The 20,179-nt window shown below is 36.4% G+C and overlaps 1 protein-coding gene across 4 annotated transcripts in view; it reads left to right on the forward strand.

The window, feature by feature from the left end:
- sorcs1 (sortilin-related VPS10 domain containing receptor 1) overlaps window positions 1-20,179 on the forward strand; it is a 302,164-nt gene that overhangs the window by 151,858 nt on the left and 130,127 nt on the right. For all 4 annotated transcript variants that reach the window (XR_010904712.1, XR_010904711.1, XM_067441002.1 and 1 more), the window contains exon 2: window positions 3,254-3,321. Coding sequence is in view for 2 of the 4 variants with exons in the window: in XM_067441002.1 (XP_067297103.1) it covers window positions 3,254-3,321 (68 nt within the window). In the remaining 2 variants the exon portion in view is untranslated. The remainder of the gene's footprint in view (window positions 1-3,253; window positions 3,322-20,179) is intronic.

Genomic DNA, 20,179 nt, shown 5'->3' on the forward strand with positions numbered 1-20,179 from the left:
CTGAAAGGTTTCATTTTAAAAATGGAAAAAACTAAATTTAATTAAATGGTAACAAGGAACTGATCTAAGTAGTTTTTTTTGTTGTTGTTGTTTTTTTTTTTTTTGCATCCATCTCCTACCAACTGCTGCCAATCATCTTTCACATTTTGTAGTGCACAATAGATACTATGCTATTTACATTAAAGGTAGGGTAGGTAAGATTTGGTTAAAAAACTTTTTTCCAAATTTGTTTAAACGTTCTTTATATATCAATACATAATTAAAATGTAAGTACTCTGAAAAAGAAAGTATAAAAATTGAGTGTCTGTAGACCTCTCACGACTGTTTCAAAGACAGCTCATTGTTTCCATTCACTCCACCTTCTCCCTTCTGGGCTCTTTCCAAAGCCACGCCCCCAAAACACATGAATGCACCTCACCGACCAATCAGCTGGAAGACGCATTATTGACCTGAGAGGAGCCGTGTGCATGTAGTCACATCATGTCAGAATCACATGTAATAAAACATCTAACTTTATCAGTATGAATATAAACAAATATGATGTCTTTTAGTACTCACTATCAAGCTAGAATACCGATACTGGTAAAGTTTAAAATATATTTTTGTTTAATTCGGTAACGAGCTAGTTATATTTATAAGGCAAAGCTAAAAATGGGTAGCATTGATAAAAAAAAAAAAATTCCCAATAACATCAGTTATAATGTGATGAAGATGAATTTTGTGTAAGATTCATAACATATACTGTGTTTTGCATGTAAGAGTTTCCATGATGAAAGCATTGTTGATCAGTAGTAGCTAAAGCTAACTTAGTCCTAAAACTTAGTCCATCACTTAATTCGTCCCGAACGAACATAATGAGCGGTATTTATTGCAGATTAAAAAGTCTAGAGTCACTCGATTTTTATACTCTCTTTTTCAGAGTACTTACATTTTAATTATGTATCAACATATAAAGAAAGTTTAAACACATTTGGACAAAAGTGTTTTAGATCAGTCCTACCCTACCTTTAAGTGACAATAGCAGAATTTTCTTTGCCAATATGGTATTTACAGTAAATTAAAATAATGATACATTCTATTTACACTATATAGCAATTCTTTGTAAAAAGTGCAAAAAGTTATTTTCATTTAATTTAATTTAATTTCATTTCATTTCATTTCATTTCATTTCATTTCATTTCATTTCATTTCATTTCATTTCATTTCATTTCATTTCATTTCATTTCATTTCATTTCATTTCATTTCATTTCATTTCAATCTCTCTTTATTGTCCACCATGGTGGAAATGTGTTTTTGGCTCACCAGAACATATAATGATTAGACAGGCATACAGAACAACAACAACAAACAGATTCACAGTATATAAATATATAAATAAGCAACAAAGTACAATTCATATCACATCTGATTAGATTATTAGTCACTTGCATAGTTGAGAATTTAAATGGCATTCGGGAGGACTGACTTTTTAAATACATTTTTTGTTTGCTAAAGGGGTTCTGAACCGCCTCCCTGATTTTAAAGGCTTAAATTGATTAAAAAGAGGGTGAGTGCTAATGTACAACAATTCTTTTCACCTCAGTGTAATTGTACATTAACAGGATGGGAAAATAACATAGTGAAAATAATGTGTTTATTTAAATAATTAAATGGGTGACGCCTTATTCAGACAATATGCCCTCCCCACACCTAACACTATACCAATGCAAATGTTATTATTAAACACTTGTTAGGCATTTTATTTTCACTTTTCAAATATGTTTTTCATTTTAATTGAAAACAAATGCCTTTCCAATATGTGATGGGAAAAGAGAGAAGTTTAAAATCTACTTTCACACGGCATTCTCCTTACAGCCTACACCATGGCAGACATCCAATAGCGAGCATCTTTTTTAATCGTGTGTGGCCCAACCTGACATTGGTGGGCGGAGTTAGTGTAAGTATCCTTTGCCAACAAGACAGGCTATTTATACTCTGTGTAAATAGACACTCTGTTTTTAAAAATTATATGAATCATTAATTTTGATTAATTGCGTATATATAAATATTTAAATCATAACAAATCTCTGAATAGTTTTAGGGCCAAATTTACTAGCAGCTTGCACCAGTGCAAAAACCCTCTTTTCCCGTTAAAAAACTACTGTCAAGAAAGACACAGTGATAATTTATTAGCACTGAAAAGGCTTGGACAGAGTTATTTTTGCAGCTGAACTTATTGCAAATGCATCTGTAGGTGTTTCCCTTTCAGACGCAAAATTTATGGGAGGAGAGTATTTTAATTTTAATCACGTAATGTGATTTACTAAGGTTTGCCCTTGTCAATTTCTTAATGTTTGTGCCATTATTTACCGACCCCAAAAAAGCACGTCTTTGACCAGGCGCTAACTGGTAGATTGCGCTGGTCATTATGGAAATGATCCGACTGTGTCTGTGTTCTTTAATTTGCATGTTGTCAGTAGATTACTCACAGAACTTTCCACTCCCATCTGCACTTTATCGGAATTAAGCTCTCACGCTTATTTGCCCTGTTTAGTAATTCTGGACCTCAGCATGTTATTGAATATAGAAGTGTTAATGTATTTGGTGTTGTTGCACTAGATCAAGATCTACACTGTTGTTGTCGCTGCTGCTGCTGTTGATTATTACAGTTGCTGCTGCAGATCAAGTGTAGACTTACTATAGCTAATAGATACACAGACACGCTGCTGTGAGCATGTGAGGTTTGTTGCTGCTGCATAAATATACATAAATCCCATAGCAGATCTAGTCAGGTGGAGCTGGGGAGGTGGATGGGTTCAGATTGTAACTCTGATTGTAGTTCCTATATATTATTGTATAGCACATTACAGTTTTCTCACAGCAAACACTGAACCAGACTATTTAAATGTCATTGGCTCTCACCAGCAGAGGCCATTTAGCTTGTGCTGTGTGGTAATACATGCAAAGGCCTATCAGTCTGCGCTAAACTTCACCCTTAAAAATAAAGATGCCAGGAAGAACCAAAAATGCGGTTTCACAGTAATGCCATAGAAGAATCATTTTTGGTTCCCCAAATAACCATTTTTTTCCTAACCATTTTATCATCTAAAGAACCTTTTTGCACTACAAAGAACTTTTTGTGCAATGGAAAGGTCCTTTGGATATCAAAGGTTCTTCATGGAACCATACACCCTGCCAAAGAACCATTTAAGAACCTTTATTTCTAAGAGTGTAGATATTTAACATTTTACAACTTCTTTTTCTCTTGTACAGGTGATCCTCATGCTGACCAAACTGTACGACTTCAATCTGGGCAGTGTCACGGAAAGCTCTTTATGGAGGTAAGAATATGAATGATTATTCATGGCTTCAATCTTTATGTGTACATGCAGGCTTCAAGGGAAATGTATTACAATCGTGTTTCGTAATATACCTCTGTGACTGTTTGTTCTTAACTTGTGAAAGATTTTATTTTTAAAAAAAGCAGATAAAATCCCTGTCCCTGCGGTCACTCCTCAAACACCAGAAAGAACAAATACAGTGAAGTTTAAAGGTTCTCATAGTTTCTTATGCAATTACAGTGACAGTACAAACACATTCATTCATGACTTTTAAATCAACTCCATATTAATATTCTGTTGAAGCTACATTAGCTGATAAATGGCGTCTCTATTGTTGATATACCCTTAGATATGAAGAACACAGCTCATTGATCTGATTGGACATAACGTACCTGCATTAGAATAGCATGAACGGATTGGACGTTGAAGATCCTAAAGGGATTGTTCACACAAAAATGTTGTTCCATTCAAATTGTTTTAGCTACTTCTTTAACATCCACTAATCTAAAGCTCTGCAATTATCAAACACATGGGCAAACTGGCCTCAGATCATCAGATCTGGCAGCTTGTACCAGCAGCAGATTGGAGTGGAGATGCTCAGCAGACTGTGCGGCCCTTTAGCTTGGAAAGATGGAGCTTCCATCGGAAATGCAGTGGCCAAACACCCTGTATTATAGCAGGACAGGAAAAGATCCAGCTGAGCTCATAAACAAAGAACTCTCAGAAAGAAATCTGATATGTTCAGCAATCTTTTCCTCTCAGACAATGCTTTGCTGTTGACCCAGCATTTCAGTAATGAAGTTAGTGACCCTGCATAAAATATGCTGGTAACCAGAGGGTGATTAATCAAACGGCAGTATGCAGTGTAGTTACCTATCCAATCATATTACATGAACAAGAAATGATAATTGGATTTCTAGATGATGTCTATCCTTTGTGTGAGTCTGTGTGTGAGTGCTCTGCGGTGATGACTGTCCTTTCTGTGTGTGTATGTGTGTAAGTAGTACCCTCAAGTTAATCATGTAAGAGGTATAATGAAAAAAAGGGTTATTTTTCAAATGCACTGATAAAAAAAATGTGGTGAAATAAATAATACAAAAAAGTAATTTCTACTTGGAAAAAGTTAGTTCAGGCAAGAATGAAAAAAACAACAACAACTAATTTCTATATTAGAACTCAATTCAAGCCTGTAGAAATGAAAGTGTAAATATCACCATTATAAAATGAAGTAAGAATACTCAACTTTTCTGATACTGGTGTTCCCATGAGATTGAGGTTGGGCTGTTTGCCAGCTGTATTTACACTTTGCTATCATTGCTTCTGTTGTTAGGTTTAGTAACTTGCCATTTTGTGACATATGGAGTTCATTTTCTTCTGAAAATGACACATCAATACTAAAAACGATCCATAGAATTGTAGCATCATTGTATTGTGTACCGACTATTAGTGTCACGAACACCATTGAGAGTGCCCCGTGGTTACGGCCAGAGGGCACTCCACCCCGGACTGTCATTCCATCAAAGACTACATTACCCATAATACTTTGCCCAGACTCATCTCACTCATTGTTTACACCTGTGTCTCATTACCCTGTTTGCCTCACTCTATAGCTGTGTCTCATTTCAGAAGGCTGCGTCCTCCGGAGGTCGCATTCGAAGGGTGCATACGTCATAAGGCCGTCTCATTTCAAAAAAGTGAGTAGGACACTCCAAATGCGACCTTCGAATGCGTCCTTCTTTCACAGGAATTCGGAGTGTGCATGAGGTGTAGCCTTCACGGCTGGAGATAACCCACAATTCTTTGCGTCTCCGTTAACAACCGTCATTTTTTTTTATATTATATGAAAAAACGGCACCACCGCCAGATATACATGTGAGCGTAGGTGTGGTGTTTAAATTAAGTAGTTCAAGCTTTTTTTGTTTTTTTAAGCTCTATTACCTCAAACAGATAGTTGTGGTAAACAGAATTACAACTGTTTAGTGCTTTTTAAACGTTTAGAACAGTACATTGCTGTCAAGACAAGAAACATTTCATAGTCATTTTCAAGTTATAAATAATTTTCATTCATATAACTGGCGTGAGAGCGCAACGAGGCTGAACTTGTTGGCATAGCAACGTGATACTTCCTGCCTGTGTGTCCTACGAAGGACGTCTCGTTTAATTCTGATTGAGGACACTTCGTATACTGCATCCTACACAGGACGTGTCCTATATAAGCCTGGTTATTATCACAGTCATTTTTTGCGATAGCTTGTTGAGTGTTTCACTGGGATTACTCTCTTGCCTGCGGTCCCTACCTTGTTGTGTTTGTTAGTTTGGACTCTTTTTAAAGTCTGCCTGTGTTTTGACCTTGCCTGTACTTAGTAGGGATTGGCAACAGTGGTCGAGTACTCGAACATGAGAGCGATGATTGATCATCAAAACAATGATCGCCCTGACTTTAAAAAAATACTAATTGTCTATTTTTCTGATTGGTTATTGCAGCATTTTGGGTGGTAACTAAGGTCTGATTGGTTAGCGTTAGACAGCACGCCTTCCAGACCACAAAATAAAATTAATCCGAAGTGCGCAGTGATGCCTGGAAGCACTGTAATCATGAAATAGAGTGCAAGATGCACAGCGCCAATCTGTCATGTACACAGCATTATAATGAGAACACGATTGTAATAGAATGTTGTATTCTCTGTGCTTTAGTTCCCCGTGTATCAGCAGTTAAAGGTAATCCACAACGAGAGTTACATCAGAACGCGGTCAAGTTCACAGTTCATCCGCATCCTTTTCCACAGATGCGAGTTGTAAGATTACTTGTTTAATACTTGATTATATGTTGTCTATATCTGATTTATCACCTGTAGGACGGTGTTTGGTTGAGTTTAAAGGAGTCCTTCAGCGCTGGGAAGATGAATCTGTATTTAAACTGGGTCATTAATGGAGTAGAAATGTGAGCTGTGAGTGCGATCGGCCATCCCCCATGCGCGGGTGTAAAACGTGGAAATGGCTCCCTCTGCTGGCTGTAGTCTTTAGCCTTTGGCCAAAAATTCCTCTAATAATGCAAATATCGTCAATTTGTGTCATCGGAGGAATTTTTCCAGAAATAAAATCCATAAATATCTTGTCTCGGGGGGATATGAGGGGGGGGAAGCACAATCATTTGAATATACTCCAGGGTTTGACACAAAGCCATATGCTTATCGCTGAAGTAACCCTTTAATAACCAGCTAGCAAAGCGCTGCCGTTATATCGGCTGGTGTTCATTCTCTAAATGCGTGACATCCCGACATTATCGACTTTGGGTTATTTGAGATGGTCATATAATGGCCTACATATAGATAAGTCATTTCTTTTTCAAAATCATTGATGATATTAATAATGCTGCAGTGTTTTGTTCTCATTTTTTTAACAGTAGACCTGTTTTAAAGTGGATTTGAAAACCCGCAGTGATGCCTGTAATCACTTTGATCATGAAAAATAAAATTATGTGAACCACCAATCTGTCATGTACATAGAATTATAATGAGAACACGATTGGAATAGTGTTGTAAATGATATGTGGTTTCAAAGTCATTGCCCATGTGTTAGGGAAGAGCACATTAAAAATTAGTTTCCCCTTCAAGTCTGTAAAATACTAGCATGGCCAAGTTCACGTGCGCATTTGAGTCCTTTTGGGTAGATGTAAATTATAATAGGCATATATCTGATTAATCTCATATAGGATGCGTTTGGAGTTTATTCATCTGCTAGCAAAGCTCTGCAGGGTGGTATTCACAGTTTCAGCCCAAATACAATGTCCGATATTATTGACTGGGTTATTTGATTTTGAGACGGTTGTTTTGTTTCTTTTTCAAAGACATTTATGCATCATAATATAGCAGGTTTTTTTTTCATATTTTTTTTTTTTCATATGTTCATATTTGCAAAGACATCATATGTTTGTGTCAACATACATTTTCGTAACAATCAACCCCCCCCCGTGGAACGAACGGGTTAATCGAGTACTCATTTTTGAGGCCTATCGATGATCGAAATGAGAAATTGATAAAAATTCCCATCCCTAGTACTTAGTGGTGGCGAGATGAAGCCTCATGAAGCACTGAAGCTTTTCAGCCAAATGGTTCACAAAAGGGTTAATTTCTATTCTTTTGCTCACATTACCACCCGGAGAAAATAATAATCTATTTACATGAATATAATGTGTATTTTCTGGTGATATATAATGATTGTATAACATAACTGTGGGGGCAATGTGGAGGCAGGAGAGGCAATATTATTATTTATATAAAATTAGCAGGAAAATTAAGAAATTTGCAGGGTTTACCTGGGCAGAGGGCAAGATGTGAACCGCTTTCTGAACCAGTCAGGCTTAAGCAAGGCTTCGGACGTCATCAATGACATCATTGGTCTAAACAATCCGAGCCTCGATACGTGCTTCACTGAAAGCTTCCGGGATTTCTGGACACACGCTCTGAAGCCTCGGCACAGAATGTAACATCACTATCAGTACTTCTGACTACGATTGTGGATTACACTTTAATAAAGCTGCATTTGGATCCTCAGCCTTTGCGTCTCAGAGCAATACGTCACTAGCCTGACAAGCCAGACCCACATCAAGATGTTTGGTCTGGAAACTCACCATTGACAGGGCTCAATCCGAGGGGCGGGATAAACGGTTGTCTTTCAAACTCCCTCTGCACGCGATAGGATAGCGCTACACCAACCAGAGCAACGGAGGTGAAACAGAGCTCGTTGACAGATTAAACATCTTTGTTCTTTTCTCAGAGAAAAGCTTAACTCCAAGTCTTCCAGAGTCGTGCTCAAAGCTGATTCGAAAGACCGCCGTTCGCCAGTTTCTGTGTTTACTAGAAGCACGCAAACGCAACTCTGGCATCATTATGTTAAGCCCCGCCCACAGACTCTATACACGATGTGATTGGCCTGACCAGAGTTTGGCGTTTACAGCTCAGAAGGGTATTGAGAGTTGCTAGATGATACTCGTGGCAGATTAGATTTGCTGCCGCTAGGGTGTATCTAGATTTCTAGGCTAGTACGTTACAATTACATAGATATGTTGTCTACACAATTTACACGTTAAAAGCGTGGTTTAATTCAATGCAGTATTTTTTTAATAAGAAGTGAACTCAAAGGAATCTTCAACTAAGTAGAAATGACTCAACCTTTTACTGGCCAGGTTAAACTTACAAATTTTCTTTGTTAATTTTATTTAGCTTTGTTAAGAAATGTTCTTAATTCCACATGTGACCTTTACATAAAAGATATGTGTGCAAAACTGCAAAAAATAATAATATATATATTTTTTTTTAAAATCAGTGTGGAAACATAAACAGAAGTACTGTATTTTTTGACTAAATAAAAGTTTGGGGTCAGTGATTTTTTTTAATTTATTTTAAAAGGGTGCATTAAAATGTTTAAAAGTGTGAGTACAGACTTAAATTGTTACAAAAATAAAAATAAAATAAGTTTCAAATAAATGCTGTTCTTTTGAACTTTATATTCATCAATGAAAGATGTATCAGGGTTTCCACAAAAAATATTAAGCCACACAACAGTTTTCAGCATTAATAATAAAAAAGTGTCTTGCTGAAAATTCAGCTTTGATATCACTTGGAATACATTACATTTTAAATTATATTAAAAAGGAAACAGTTATTTTGTATCTAAACTGTATTAATATTTTAGAATATTACTGTTTCTACTGTATTTTTAATCACCCTTGGTGAGCAGAAGAGACTTCTTTTAATAACAAAAAATATATAGGACATATGTGATGTAATATAATAAAGTAATATAATATAATAAATATAATTTATTATGTGTGCAATTTATTAAATAATGCAATCATTTAAAATTAAACTTTGTTTAGTAGTAAACCCGATAATGAAAATGCTGCATTTTTATTTTAATTGCACAACATTTAAATATATATATGGATGAATTGGATGTGCTTTCTGCCTTATATGAGTTATCATATAAGTGTACAGTATCCTTGTATAAGTACAGTACTGTACAATGCAGTGTAAGTTTAAGAGTGTCTTATGCAAGTTATCAGATCTAATAGATGGTAATAAAATAACCAAGGCCATATTACAGGCCAGCTGCATCCTATGGCGTTCCCTCAAGATATTTGCATATTTCAAGACAATTATTTCCCCCTCACCCGGGTAGATAAATTCAGTAGTGCTTTAATGAATGTAGTCAAATGCCTTCCGTGGCAGATAATTAAACTTTCATGGGAATGTATAAAGTACAGAGACACTTCCTATACAGTAGTTACTGTAAGCATTTTTTAGAGTAGCATAGTATAGTGTAGAGAAACACAGAATGCATTTGGTTGGCAAAGTTTAGTGCTGTTTCTGGAAGCATGAGAGTTTTTGTGCAATCATTAAATATTATTATAAAAGTACCAGCCAGTACCCTTAAACATTTACAAAGCCAAAATGGACACACACACACACACACACACACACACACACACACACACACACACACACACACACACACACACACACACACACACACACACACACACACACACACACACACACACACACACACACACACACACACACACACACACACACACAAAGGTCTTTTGAGTCTCAGCTTCTGCAAGTACTTCATTTGTGAAATTGTTAGCTTTGAAAATAGCTGAATTGTGATAGAGGTGCATTGAGGTACTGGTGATTAAATGTATTTTGAGACTGAAAGAAGGTTTGATTTATGCACATAGACAAAATATATTCAGCTTCAGAACTTGTGCTTCAGTCTCTGCCAGTGAGTGGAAAAAGCAAATAACAAGATTATTAACTTTTCATTGAAAAACTATTTCTTTAGAAAAATTACATCGTAAAAAGGGTTTTATTAGAAAACCTAAAAATTTGCTTTCTTTGGTAACATCAGATTGTCTGGGTCAAAAAGTAAAAAAAAAAAAAAATATTATTTAACACAATTAATGAAGCGCACATTTTTCTGTCAAACCCATGCTTTTACACACATAAAATATGCACCGGTATCGAGTTCTCTTTTGCGGAGAAAGAACAAAGGTAATGGGCTCGAGGGCGGGGTTTACTGATGACTGGAAATTTGGCTATATTTGTAATAAAAATATTCTATCTATCTATCTATCTATCTATCTATCTATCTATCTATCTATCTATCTATCTATCTATCTATCTATCTATCTATCTATCTATCTATCTATCTATCTATCTATCTATCTATCTATCTATCTATCTATCTATCTATCTATCTATCTATCTATCTATCTATCTATCTATCTATCTATCTATCTAGTCAAAGTTTTTTTCTATATTTGGGTCTTTCAGGGTTCAATTATTTATTTTAGTTGCTTTAGGGTTTTTATGCATCATGTAAAAGGCTCTTCGGTGACGTGGAGAGTGGAAGGTTTCAGTAAAGAGGTTCTGTAGGGAATTCATAATCACGTTAGTACAATGACTATTTTGAAAAGTTACAAATGTAAGTGGTACCAAGAAATTGTTCCCCTAAGTATAGTGTAATCTAGTGTAGTTAAGGTATAATAACATCCTTCTCTCAGGCCATTTTGACCCAAAAAGTATTTTTAACAAAAGTGTTCATCAGAGCAAATTGACTTGATTCAAGGATTTTATGTAATTATTTTATGTAATAAAAAAAAAAGTAACAAATCCTTCCATCGTGTGTCACTTTGACCCCGTTTGAAATGAATAGAATGTGAGGAATGGACATAGAAAAAACTAAAATCTGCTCAAAATGAAATATAAAATGCTAAAACTCTATATTTTATAATAACTATTTTTATTTCTGAATGCACTTTTTTTTTTACACAAAAGGTAGGCAGAGACACCCAAAGTGATCCAATGTGAGGTATTTTGAGCTGGTTATTGCATGTATTGGACCATTATTTTGAATTTAAGTTGACATAATGTGAATGTGCTTAAATTATATTATATATGAATCAAATCTAGTCATTTAAAGGTAAATACAATTAAATAAATTGCATTAAAAATATATTTTTAAAAATGAAATAATATAAACAATAAATAAATAAAAAAGAAGTGCCATACAACTAAATTACAACTGCATACTTTTAATGTATTAAATAAAATATCAGAGCAACGAGAGCGAAACTCTTAACAGTCTATATTCAAACTTCACTGAAATAAATTGGATTTGGATTTATTGATCAACGATCAATGATTCGGATCGCCAGTGTCACGTGATTTCAGCAGTTTGGCACGCGATCTGAATCATTGATCGATTCAATGATTCATAACCGTTTGAATCTTTATTTGAGGATTGAACACAAATGCAGAAGAGAAGACAATGCTGAATAAAGTCGTAGTTTTTGTTATTTTTGGACCAAAATGTATTTTCGATGCTTCAAGAGATTCTAACTAACCAACTGATGTCACATATGGACTACTTTGATGGTGTTTTTATTCCCTTTCTGGACATGGACAGTATAGTGTGCATAGACTTAGATACCCCCTCGGACTAAATATAAAATATCTTACGGGTGTGGAACGACATTAGGGAGAGTCATTAATGACATCAGTTTCATTTTTGGGTCAACTAACCCTTTAATAGCAACTATGCCATTTTAATTAAGCAATTTAAACATGGAGTAAAAAATCCTTTGTTCAGTGAATTCGGTGGTGTTGAAAATGACTGTTGGCTAGAATTCAGGCTAGAATTTTTAAGCGGAAACAGGCAAAAACAAAGTACAAGCTTGTTATAAAAAGATGACGTGCTTGTTATAAAAATATGATGTTCCAAGTGTTTTGAAATATGTAAGAATGGCACCGGAGTTCTCTCATTTTATCAAACTGCAAGTCAAATGAGGTTTGTGCAACTTTAACATCCAAACATGATTTTTTATATTTCCGGTGTATGCTTGATTGCACACAAAGCAGTAGCAGATATTTTGATTCTCTGATGTCTTTGCGTCATTTCTGTGTGAGTTGGCAAGACTTTGCTCTTCTAAAATAGATTTGAAATGGCAGTTCTACCCTAAAAAAACATGTTTAAAAATGTCATGTCTCAACCGAACACAAGTTTCACATTAGCACACAGATGAACGTATGAATATTTTATGAAACTCACCACATCATCACTACAGCCTATTTTCAAATGCTGTCAATATTCAACATTTAATATTACGCGGAATGTAAACAATGGGTTGTTGGATATCTTTCCTTTATCTCATTTCCTTCTCTCTTTCTGTATCTCCTTGTGTGAATGCATGTGTATAGATACAGCTAGGCTAAAGCAATTAAATGGAAAAAGCTTTATATTTCAATAACAGCCTAATGAGGTGGCCGGATGTCTCTGCTTCTGAAAAAAAGAAACAAAAAAAAGCCTCAGTTCACTAACTTGTGACTGACTTGTGTTCTTATAATAGTTTCTAAGAATAGTTCTTAGAAACTCTTGAATATCTTAATAGTGCTGCTTCAATCAAAACTGGTTTTGATTTATTTCAAACAAATCCTCTGAATATCCACACACACACACACAAAAAAAAAAAAAAAAAAAAAAAAACTACTATGGAATTTGTCTTATTATTTTAATTTGCGGTGTAACGCCCAGCCGCCCACTGATTATCTCTTCTTAACGGCACTTGTTAGTGGGTGGTATATATTTGGCAGCAAGTGAACATTTTTCCTTAAAGTTGAAACAGGAAAAATGGGCAAGCGTAAGGATTTGAGCGAGTTTGACAAGGGCCAAATTGTGTTGCTAGATGGCTGGGTCAGAGCATCTCCAAAACTGCAGCTCTTTTGGGGTGTTCCCGGTCTACAGTGGTCAGTATCTATCAAAAGTGAACCGGGGACAGGGTCATGGGTGGCCAAGGCTCACTGATGCGCATCGGGAGTGAAGGCTAGCCCATGTGGTCCGATGAAACAGATGAGCTACTGTAGCTCAAATTGCTCAAGAAGTTTATGCTGGTTCTAAAAGAGAAAGGTGTCAGAATACACAGTGCATCACAGTTTGTTGCGTATGGGGCTGCATAGCCGCAGACCAGTCAGGGTGCCCATGCTGACCCCTCTCCACCGCAGAAAGCGCCGACAATGGGAATGTGAGTATCAGAACTGGACCACAAAGCAATGGAGAAAGGAAAAAAATCATGTTTTCTTTTGCTTGTGTGTCACTTACCTGGAGAGCACATGGCACCAGGATGCACAATGGAAAGAAGGCAAGCCTGCAGAGGAAGTGTGATGCTTTGGGCAATGTTCTGCTGGGAAACCTTGGGTCCTGCCATCCATGTGGATGTTACTCAACACGTACCACCTACCTAAGCATTGTTGCAGACCATGTACACCCTTTTCATGGAAACACAACCTTGGTTTGCTTTGGCCTCTTTCATAAGGATAATGCACCCTGACACAAAGCAAAAACGATTCAGTAATGGTTTGAGGAGCACAACAACAAGTTTGAGGTGTTGACTAGGCCTCCAAATTCCCCAGATCTCAATCCAATCGAGCATCTGTGGGATGTGCTGAACAAACAAGTCCGATCCATGGAGTCCCCACCTCACAACTTACAGGACTTAAAGGATCTGCTGCTATCATATTGGTGCCAGATACCACGCACACCTTCAGGGGTCCAGTGGAGTCCATGCCTCGACAGGGCAGTGCAGGGTTTTTATTATATTTTATTTTATTTATTTATTTTATACAGCAAAACAGGTCCCATCACAGTATTAGGAAGGTGGTCATAATGTTATGCCTGATCTGTGTGTATATAACTATAAAACTAGAAAAAAATATTATGTTAATGATCAAAATGGCAGAATGTTCAATCATTTAAAATTGAAACAAAAAAGTTTATTGTATTGAGCATATTTGATTAATCACAATTATTAAATATAATCAAATCCGGTTATTAATTCAATATATTAATCTGAAAAGATTGAGGTAAATCTTTACAATAAGGTTCCATTTGTAATGGAAATTTGAATTTATTATTCTTATTTAATGTTCATTTCAACAATCACAAACAAGTTGTTCATACTTAAAATTCTTAAATTTCAGATACTGTCAATACATCCATATTTGACATTTGTGGCATTTATATAAAAGTATGGATATGCATGCTTAATAGAACCAAAACAGCAAATAGCAACAACCTGTTACAATATCTCAACAAGATTTCATGAGCTAATTTAAATTCCAAGAACATCCTGATAAAGTTTCATGAATCGACAAACAAATCTTTTATATTGCAAATCGCCAGGTCATACATGCACGATTGTCACTTTGTAAAATGGTCACTTTTCATGTGGAGGTGGTCATCCATTGAAGTGATGCACTGAAGCTTGTAAAAGGGTCTTAAGTGTGTAAGTAGCTTGGATAAAAGAGCTAAATAATCATTTCAGTTCTGTTCACAACGCTGAGAACTTTAATTTCATCTCAGTGGACCTTCCCTAGTCTATAAAATGACATATATTTAGTTAATAACCAAGAAGTGTTATTAGCACCAGAGTAGCATAGCTGTATCCTCTGAAATGACTGTGTTTGTTTATGTAGATGTCAGGGACATGTCTGTTGTTCCCCTAACAGTCAACAGAGGGCATCCTCTCTGGAATTCTGTGTTTATCAGAAGCTCGTTGCCATAGTTACCACACACCTGTGTTGCATTTGGAGCTCATTAGTCAACCGCTAAATGCTCCCTTTGTTTCTGCGGTCATTTGTGAAGTCTTATTTGTTGGATTAATATGATCCGGACCAGCTGTCTTTGTGTATTCTGTGTTATGCTCCTGTTATTAAACATTGGTGTTTCGACCTTGTCTGCATCTTCTGCATATTCCTATTCCATTGCAACAATGTATCTGGCTGTTATTGATCTGATGACAAAAATTGTACAAATATCGATGGCCTGCAGTTTGTTTTAGAAACTGCTGAATTTCGAGTATAGGGGAGAGCGGGGAACAACCTCACGCTTTTTGATTTCTCAGTTTGTGTAAACCATTTTTTCCCCCCACATTAATTGCACATGTCTAGTACAATTATGTGCTTTTGTTTCATTAATACAGTGATGACTTTTTTTTTTTATTTATCCTGAAGGAATGGAAGTGAAATGTGACAACATGCCCCATAGGTGGGGAGCATATTACAGCTTAAAATGTTACCTGATATATATATATATATATATATATATATATATATATATATATATATATATATATATATATATATATATATATATATATATATATATATATATATATATATATACACACAATATCTATTAAATATATATATTAAAATATCCTAGACGAACTAAAATATTTTGTCAATAAGATACAATTATTAACTTTTTAAAATAAAATAACGGCTTTTTTATCATTAAAAATACAAAAAAAAAATGGAGTTTGACAGCTGTACAGTATTGTTCAAAGCATAATAATAATGAATCATTACTGAACATTCTCTCAGTGTTTCTCATGACTCTCAGTTTTTATTCACCTTTTTTTTCTCATGGTTTCTCAAAAGAGTTAATAAAAGTATAGACTATAATAGCGTAGTTCTAATAGCGGCTCATTGTAAGGCTGTGACAACATGCCCCACCCACACAACTGGGATTTAAACAGGCTGGCGTCTTCTGCTGTTAGATCAGCATTTAAATAAACACATAGATTAAAAATTGACTTAATAATAATAAATTAATGTTCCAATAAATGTTCAGTGATCTCTCCCAAAGATGTTTTAAATTTGGCACATTTGTTTCTCTAAATAAACGTTGATATGGCAACTAAATACACAAAGTTTCGTAATGCTGTCAACTAGGTTGTGCCCCGCGCTCTCCTACAGAACTCATTTAAAGCTACACTGTGTGATATTTCCCCCCATGTAGCGGTGAACAGGTATATGACCATCCAGGGAATAATAGTTTCTGTTCCTCTCAATATTGATTTCGTTTTAACTCCTACGGTGGCCAATTTAGTTCAAGATTAACATGGCAATCCCCTAGCCTAGAAATCTAGACGCACCCTAGCAGCAGCAAATCTAATCTGCCCGCGAGTGTCGTCTTGGAACTCTCAATAAACTTCTGAGCTGTAATCCCCTAACTCTTGCCGGGCCAATCACATCGTGTATAGAGTCGGTGGGCGGGGCCATAACGACGACGGCCGAGTTGCGATTGCGTGCTTCTAGTAAACACAGAAACTGGAGGACGGCGGTCTTTCGAATCAGCTTTGACCGCGACTCTGGAAGACTTGGAGTTAAGCTTTTCTCTGAGAAAAGAACAAAGAACGGCACTGAAGTCATTCTTAAAAAGGGAAGATGTGTTCAGAGTTTTGCCGACCAGATACGGCGAATGTTTAATCTGTCAACAAGCTTTGTTTCACCTTCGTTGCTCTGGTTGGTTGTAGCGCTATCCTATCGCGCGCAGAGGGAGTTTGAAAGACAACCGTTTATCCCGCCCCTCAGATTGAGCTGTCAATGGTGAGTTTCCAGACCAAACATCTTGATGTGGGTCTGGCTTGTCAGGCTAGCAATCCCCCTCTTCACATTCGACATGGTGCCATCGAGTGTTAAAACGCGAAAGGCGAAGCTTGAATTTACGGGTATGTCCCTCTTTGGCTAATGTACTTTCAAGATGGAGGGGCAACATAGCGACCAGCATTCGAACCCCTCACCCGTATGTATTTTCAATGGCATATTATAAACTTACGAGAATACTTTATAACTTGAAAGAAGTAAATATACATTAATGAGCGCATATATTTTTGAAAGAACTAAGTGTTTTTAGCTAAGAATAAACTAAAAAGGTTACACAGTGTAGCTTTAAAAATGAAAGCTGAAAATGAAACTTCAGTTAGCAAAGTCTCATTAACATTAAAACGTCACATTGAGCGATGACAGATTCTGGAGATAAAACTCACTGTGTGTCTTTCCTCAGCTTTGACTGATGGTCTCTTTTCTTAAACTTCCCCCATACTGTAAGTTTAATTAAAAGCTGACATTTTGTGTGAATGCCAATGAGCATTGGGATGATGAGCTGGTAGGGTGTCTACTTACAGAAATTACTTTTAAACTAAATCTAAATATTTGCTAATTTAAAAAATACTCAATTCTCTATACAGTTTTAATTATATATATTATGAGTTGATGAAAACTCATGAACTAATGTGAACGTGATTTTACCAGGTGCAACATGTTCCTGGATCAATATCTTTGTCAACCAATCAGATTTGAAGGAAAAGATTAGCACTTATATTAAGTTTATTCTTAAAACCAGGGTTAGGTGCTTCTATCAGTGTTATTCATCTATCATTTCCCTCTGATTTTAGGGATAACATATAGGTAAGGGTTAGGTTGAGTTAGGACTATCCCTGCATCCAAATGTGCATGCTATCATCCTGATAGTATTTGAGATTTGTAACAATCCCTTGGTCAAGGGGTGCAGGGGTGAACATAAAATAAACACAAGAAACAAAGCAGGTTTGAGTTTAAAAGGGACCTTTAACTTCAGGGCTGGGTCAGGCCAAAAATAAGAAACAAAAAGCCAACTTACTTTTCCCAAGAAAACTAAATTTTCTTGTCAAAAAAAAAAAAAAAAAAAAAAAAAACACCTTCCCTACCTCCTTAACTAGACATAAACAGGAGAAAATATATCTTTAAAGTAAAACGCACCTAGCCCCTGCAGCGTTCATAAATAACAAATGGGTATAACAGTGGCACACACGCCACTAACAAAAAGAAGATGATAACAATGAGACGGAGAAATGCAAAGAAAGGAAACCACCAGTGGCTTACTCAACAACAGCCGTTCACCGGCACAGTTTCACAACATTACACAGGACTAGAAACACTGATCGGTCTCCGGCTCTCTCCCTCTAGCGATGACATGCTTCCGCTCCTCTTTTAAGAGGATGCCCCACTGACCGGGACAACCACCGCGCGCGCTGACCGTCCAATTTGGGTCGGAACGACCTATGAGAAGCAGGATAGGAGGAGAGACACCATATGAGATCAATGGTTAAAGCTGCAGTCTGTAACTATTGATATACTATTGATTTTGACATCCTATTGAATAAATTACACCATTATGGAGTTTATTACAAATTAAAGGTTTTATTTGCTGATGACACAAACTTATTTATGTCACATAAGAGTCCAGATGAAATGGAAGAAATAATAAATAGAGAGCTAAGAAATGTTGCTTTCTGGTTTCGGTGCAGTAAATTATATCTTAACATAAACAAGACAAATTACATCGTATTTCATTCCAAAGAAAAAAAAAAAGGCAAATAAGCATTTCTGTTTTAAAATAAATGAACAAATTATTGAAAGGGTAAATACCACTAAATATCTCTGAATCTTTATTGATCTACAATTTCTACAATTTCTTTATTTATCTACAATGATCTACAATTGTCTACGTCCCTTGTTTCATCGCCTTGGTCTATTAAAGGTCCCGTTCTTTCTTTGCGATTCCATCTTTCAAACTTTAGTTAGTGTGAAATGTTGCTGTTAGAGCATAAATAATACCTGTAAAATTATAAAGCTCAAAGTTCAATGCCAAGCGAGATATTTCATTTAACAGAAGTTCCCTTTCAAAGCCTACAGCGAACGGCCGGTTTGGACTACAGCAGGAAGTGCAGGGATGTAATGACGTCACTAGAACCGTTTGTTGACTAACCCTCCGCCCACAAGAACACACAAAATAGGGGGCGTGGTCTTGTTGCTCTCCCACGTGGAGAAGAGCGCGCATTCAGCGCTTGCATCTCCCCGTTATGGTAAGAGGAGGGACCTTTCCGGGCAAAGTGCGCTAAGCTGCTGTCCAATCACAACACGGGAACCGCTGGCCCAATCAGAACTCGTTACGTGTTTCTGAAGGAGGGACTTCATAGAACAAGGAAATCATCAGGCCATTTTTAGGACAGAGGAAACAGCGCTGTACAGATAAGTAAACTGTTTGAAAAATACTGTGTTTTTTAACTCATGTTATATTGCACACTGTAAACATAATCAAAGCTTCGAAAACACGCAAAGAATGGAACCTTTAAGGCTTACTGAATATAATACTTTTCATAATGCCTGTATGATATTCCAGGTTGTTTATAAGTTAAATTACAGGTTATGTGAACTTGTCCCAATCACCCGACCCCAGCATACATATCACACAAGGGAAACACATTTAATTACTGGTCAAATATGACAATTGAAATGTACGAGCCTGAGTGCTGTCTGTAGAGGTCCACAGATTTGGAACGAGCTTGAGAAAGACAACAAGGACTGCTGAGTGGTCTAAAGTTATGTTCCCTGATGAAAGTAAATTTTGCATTTCCTTTGGAAATCAGGGTCCCAGAGTCCCAACATACACAATCCACACTGCTTAAGGTCCAGTGTAAAGTTTCCACAGTCAGTGATGGTTTGGGGTGCCATGACATCTGCTGGTGTTTGTCCACTGTGTTCTCTGAGGTCCAAGGTCAATGCAGCCATATACCAGGAAGTTTTAGAGCACTTCATGCTTCCTGCTGCTGACCAACTTTATGGAGATGCAGATTTCATTTTCCAACAGGACTTGGCACCTGTACACAATGACAAAACAACCAATCCTGGTTTAAGGACCATGGTATCCCTGTACTTAATTGGCCAGCAAGCTTGCCACAGGGCCATAGACTGATCGACTCCATGCCACGCCGCATTGCTGCAGTAATTCAGGCAAAAGGAGCCCCAACTAAATACTGAGTGCTGTACATGCTCATACTTTTCATGTTCATACTTTTTAGTTGGCCAAGATTTCTAAAAATACTTTCTTTGTATTGGTCTTAAGTAATATTCTAATTTTCTGAAAAATGAATTTGGGATTTTCCTTAGTTGTCAGTTATAATCATCAAAAT

Source organism: Pseudorasbora parva, chromosome 4 (genome assembly GCF_024679245.1).
Source record: "Pseudorasbora parva isolate DD20220531a chromosome 4, ASM2467924v1, whole genome shotgun sequence".
Lineage (NCBI taxonomy): Eukaryota > Metazoa > Chordata > Actinopteri > Cypriniformes > Gobionidae > Pseudorasbora > Pseudorasbora parva.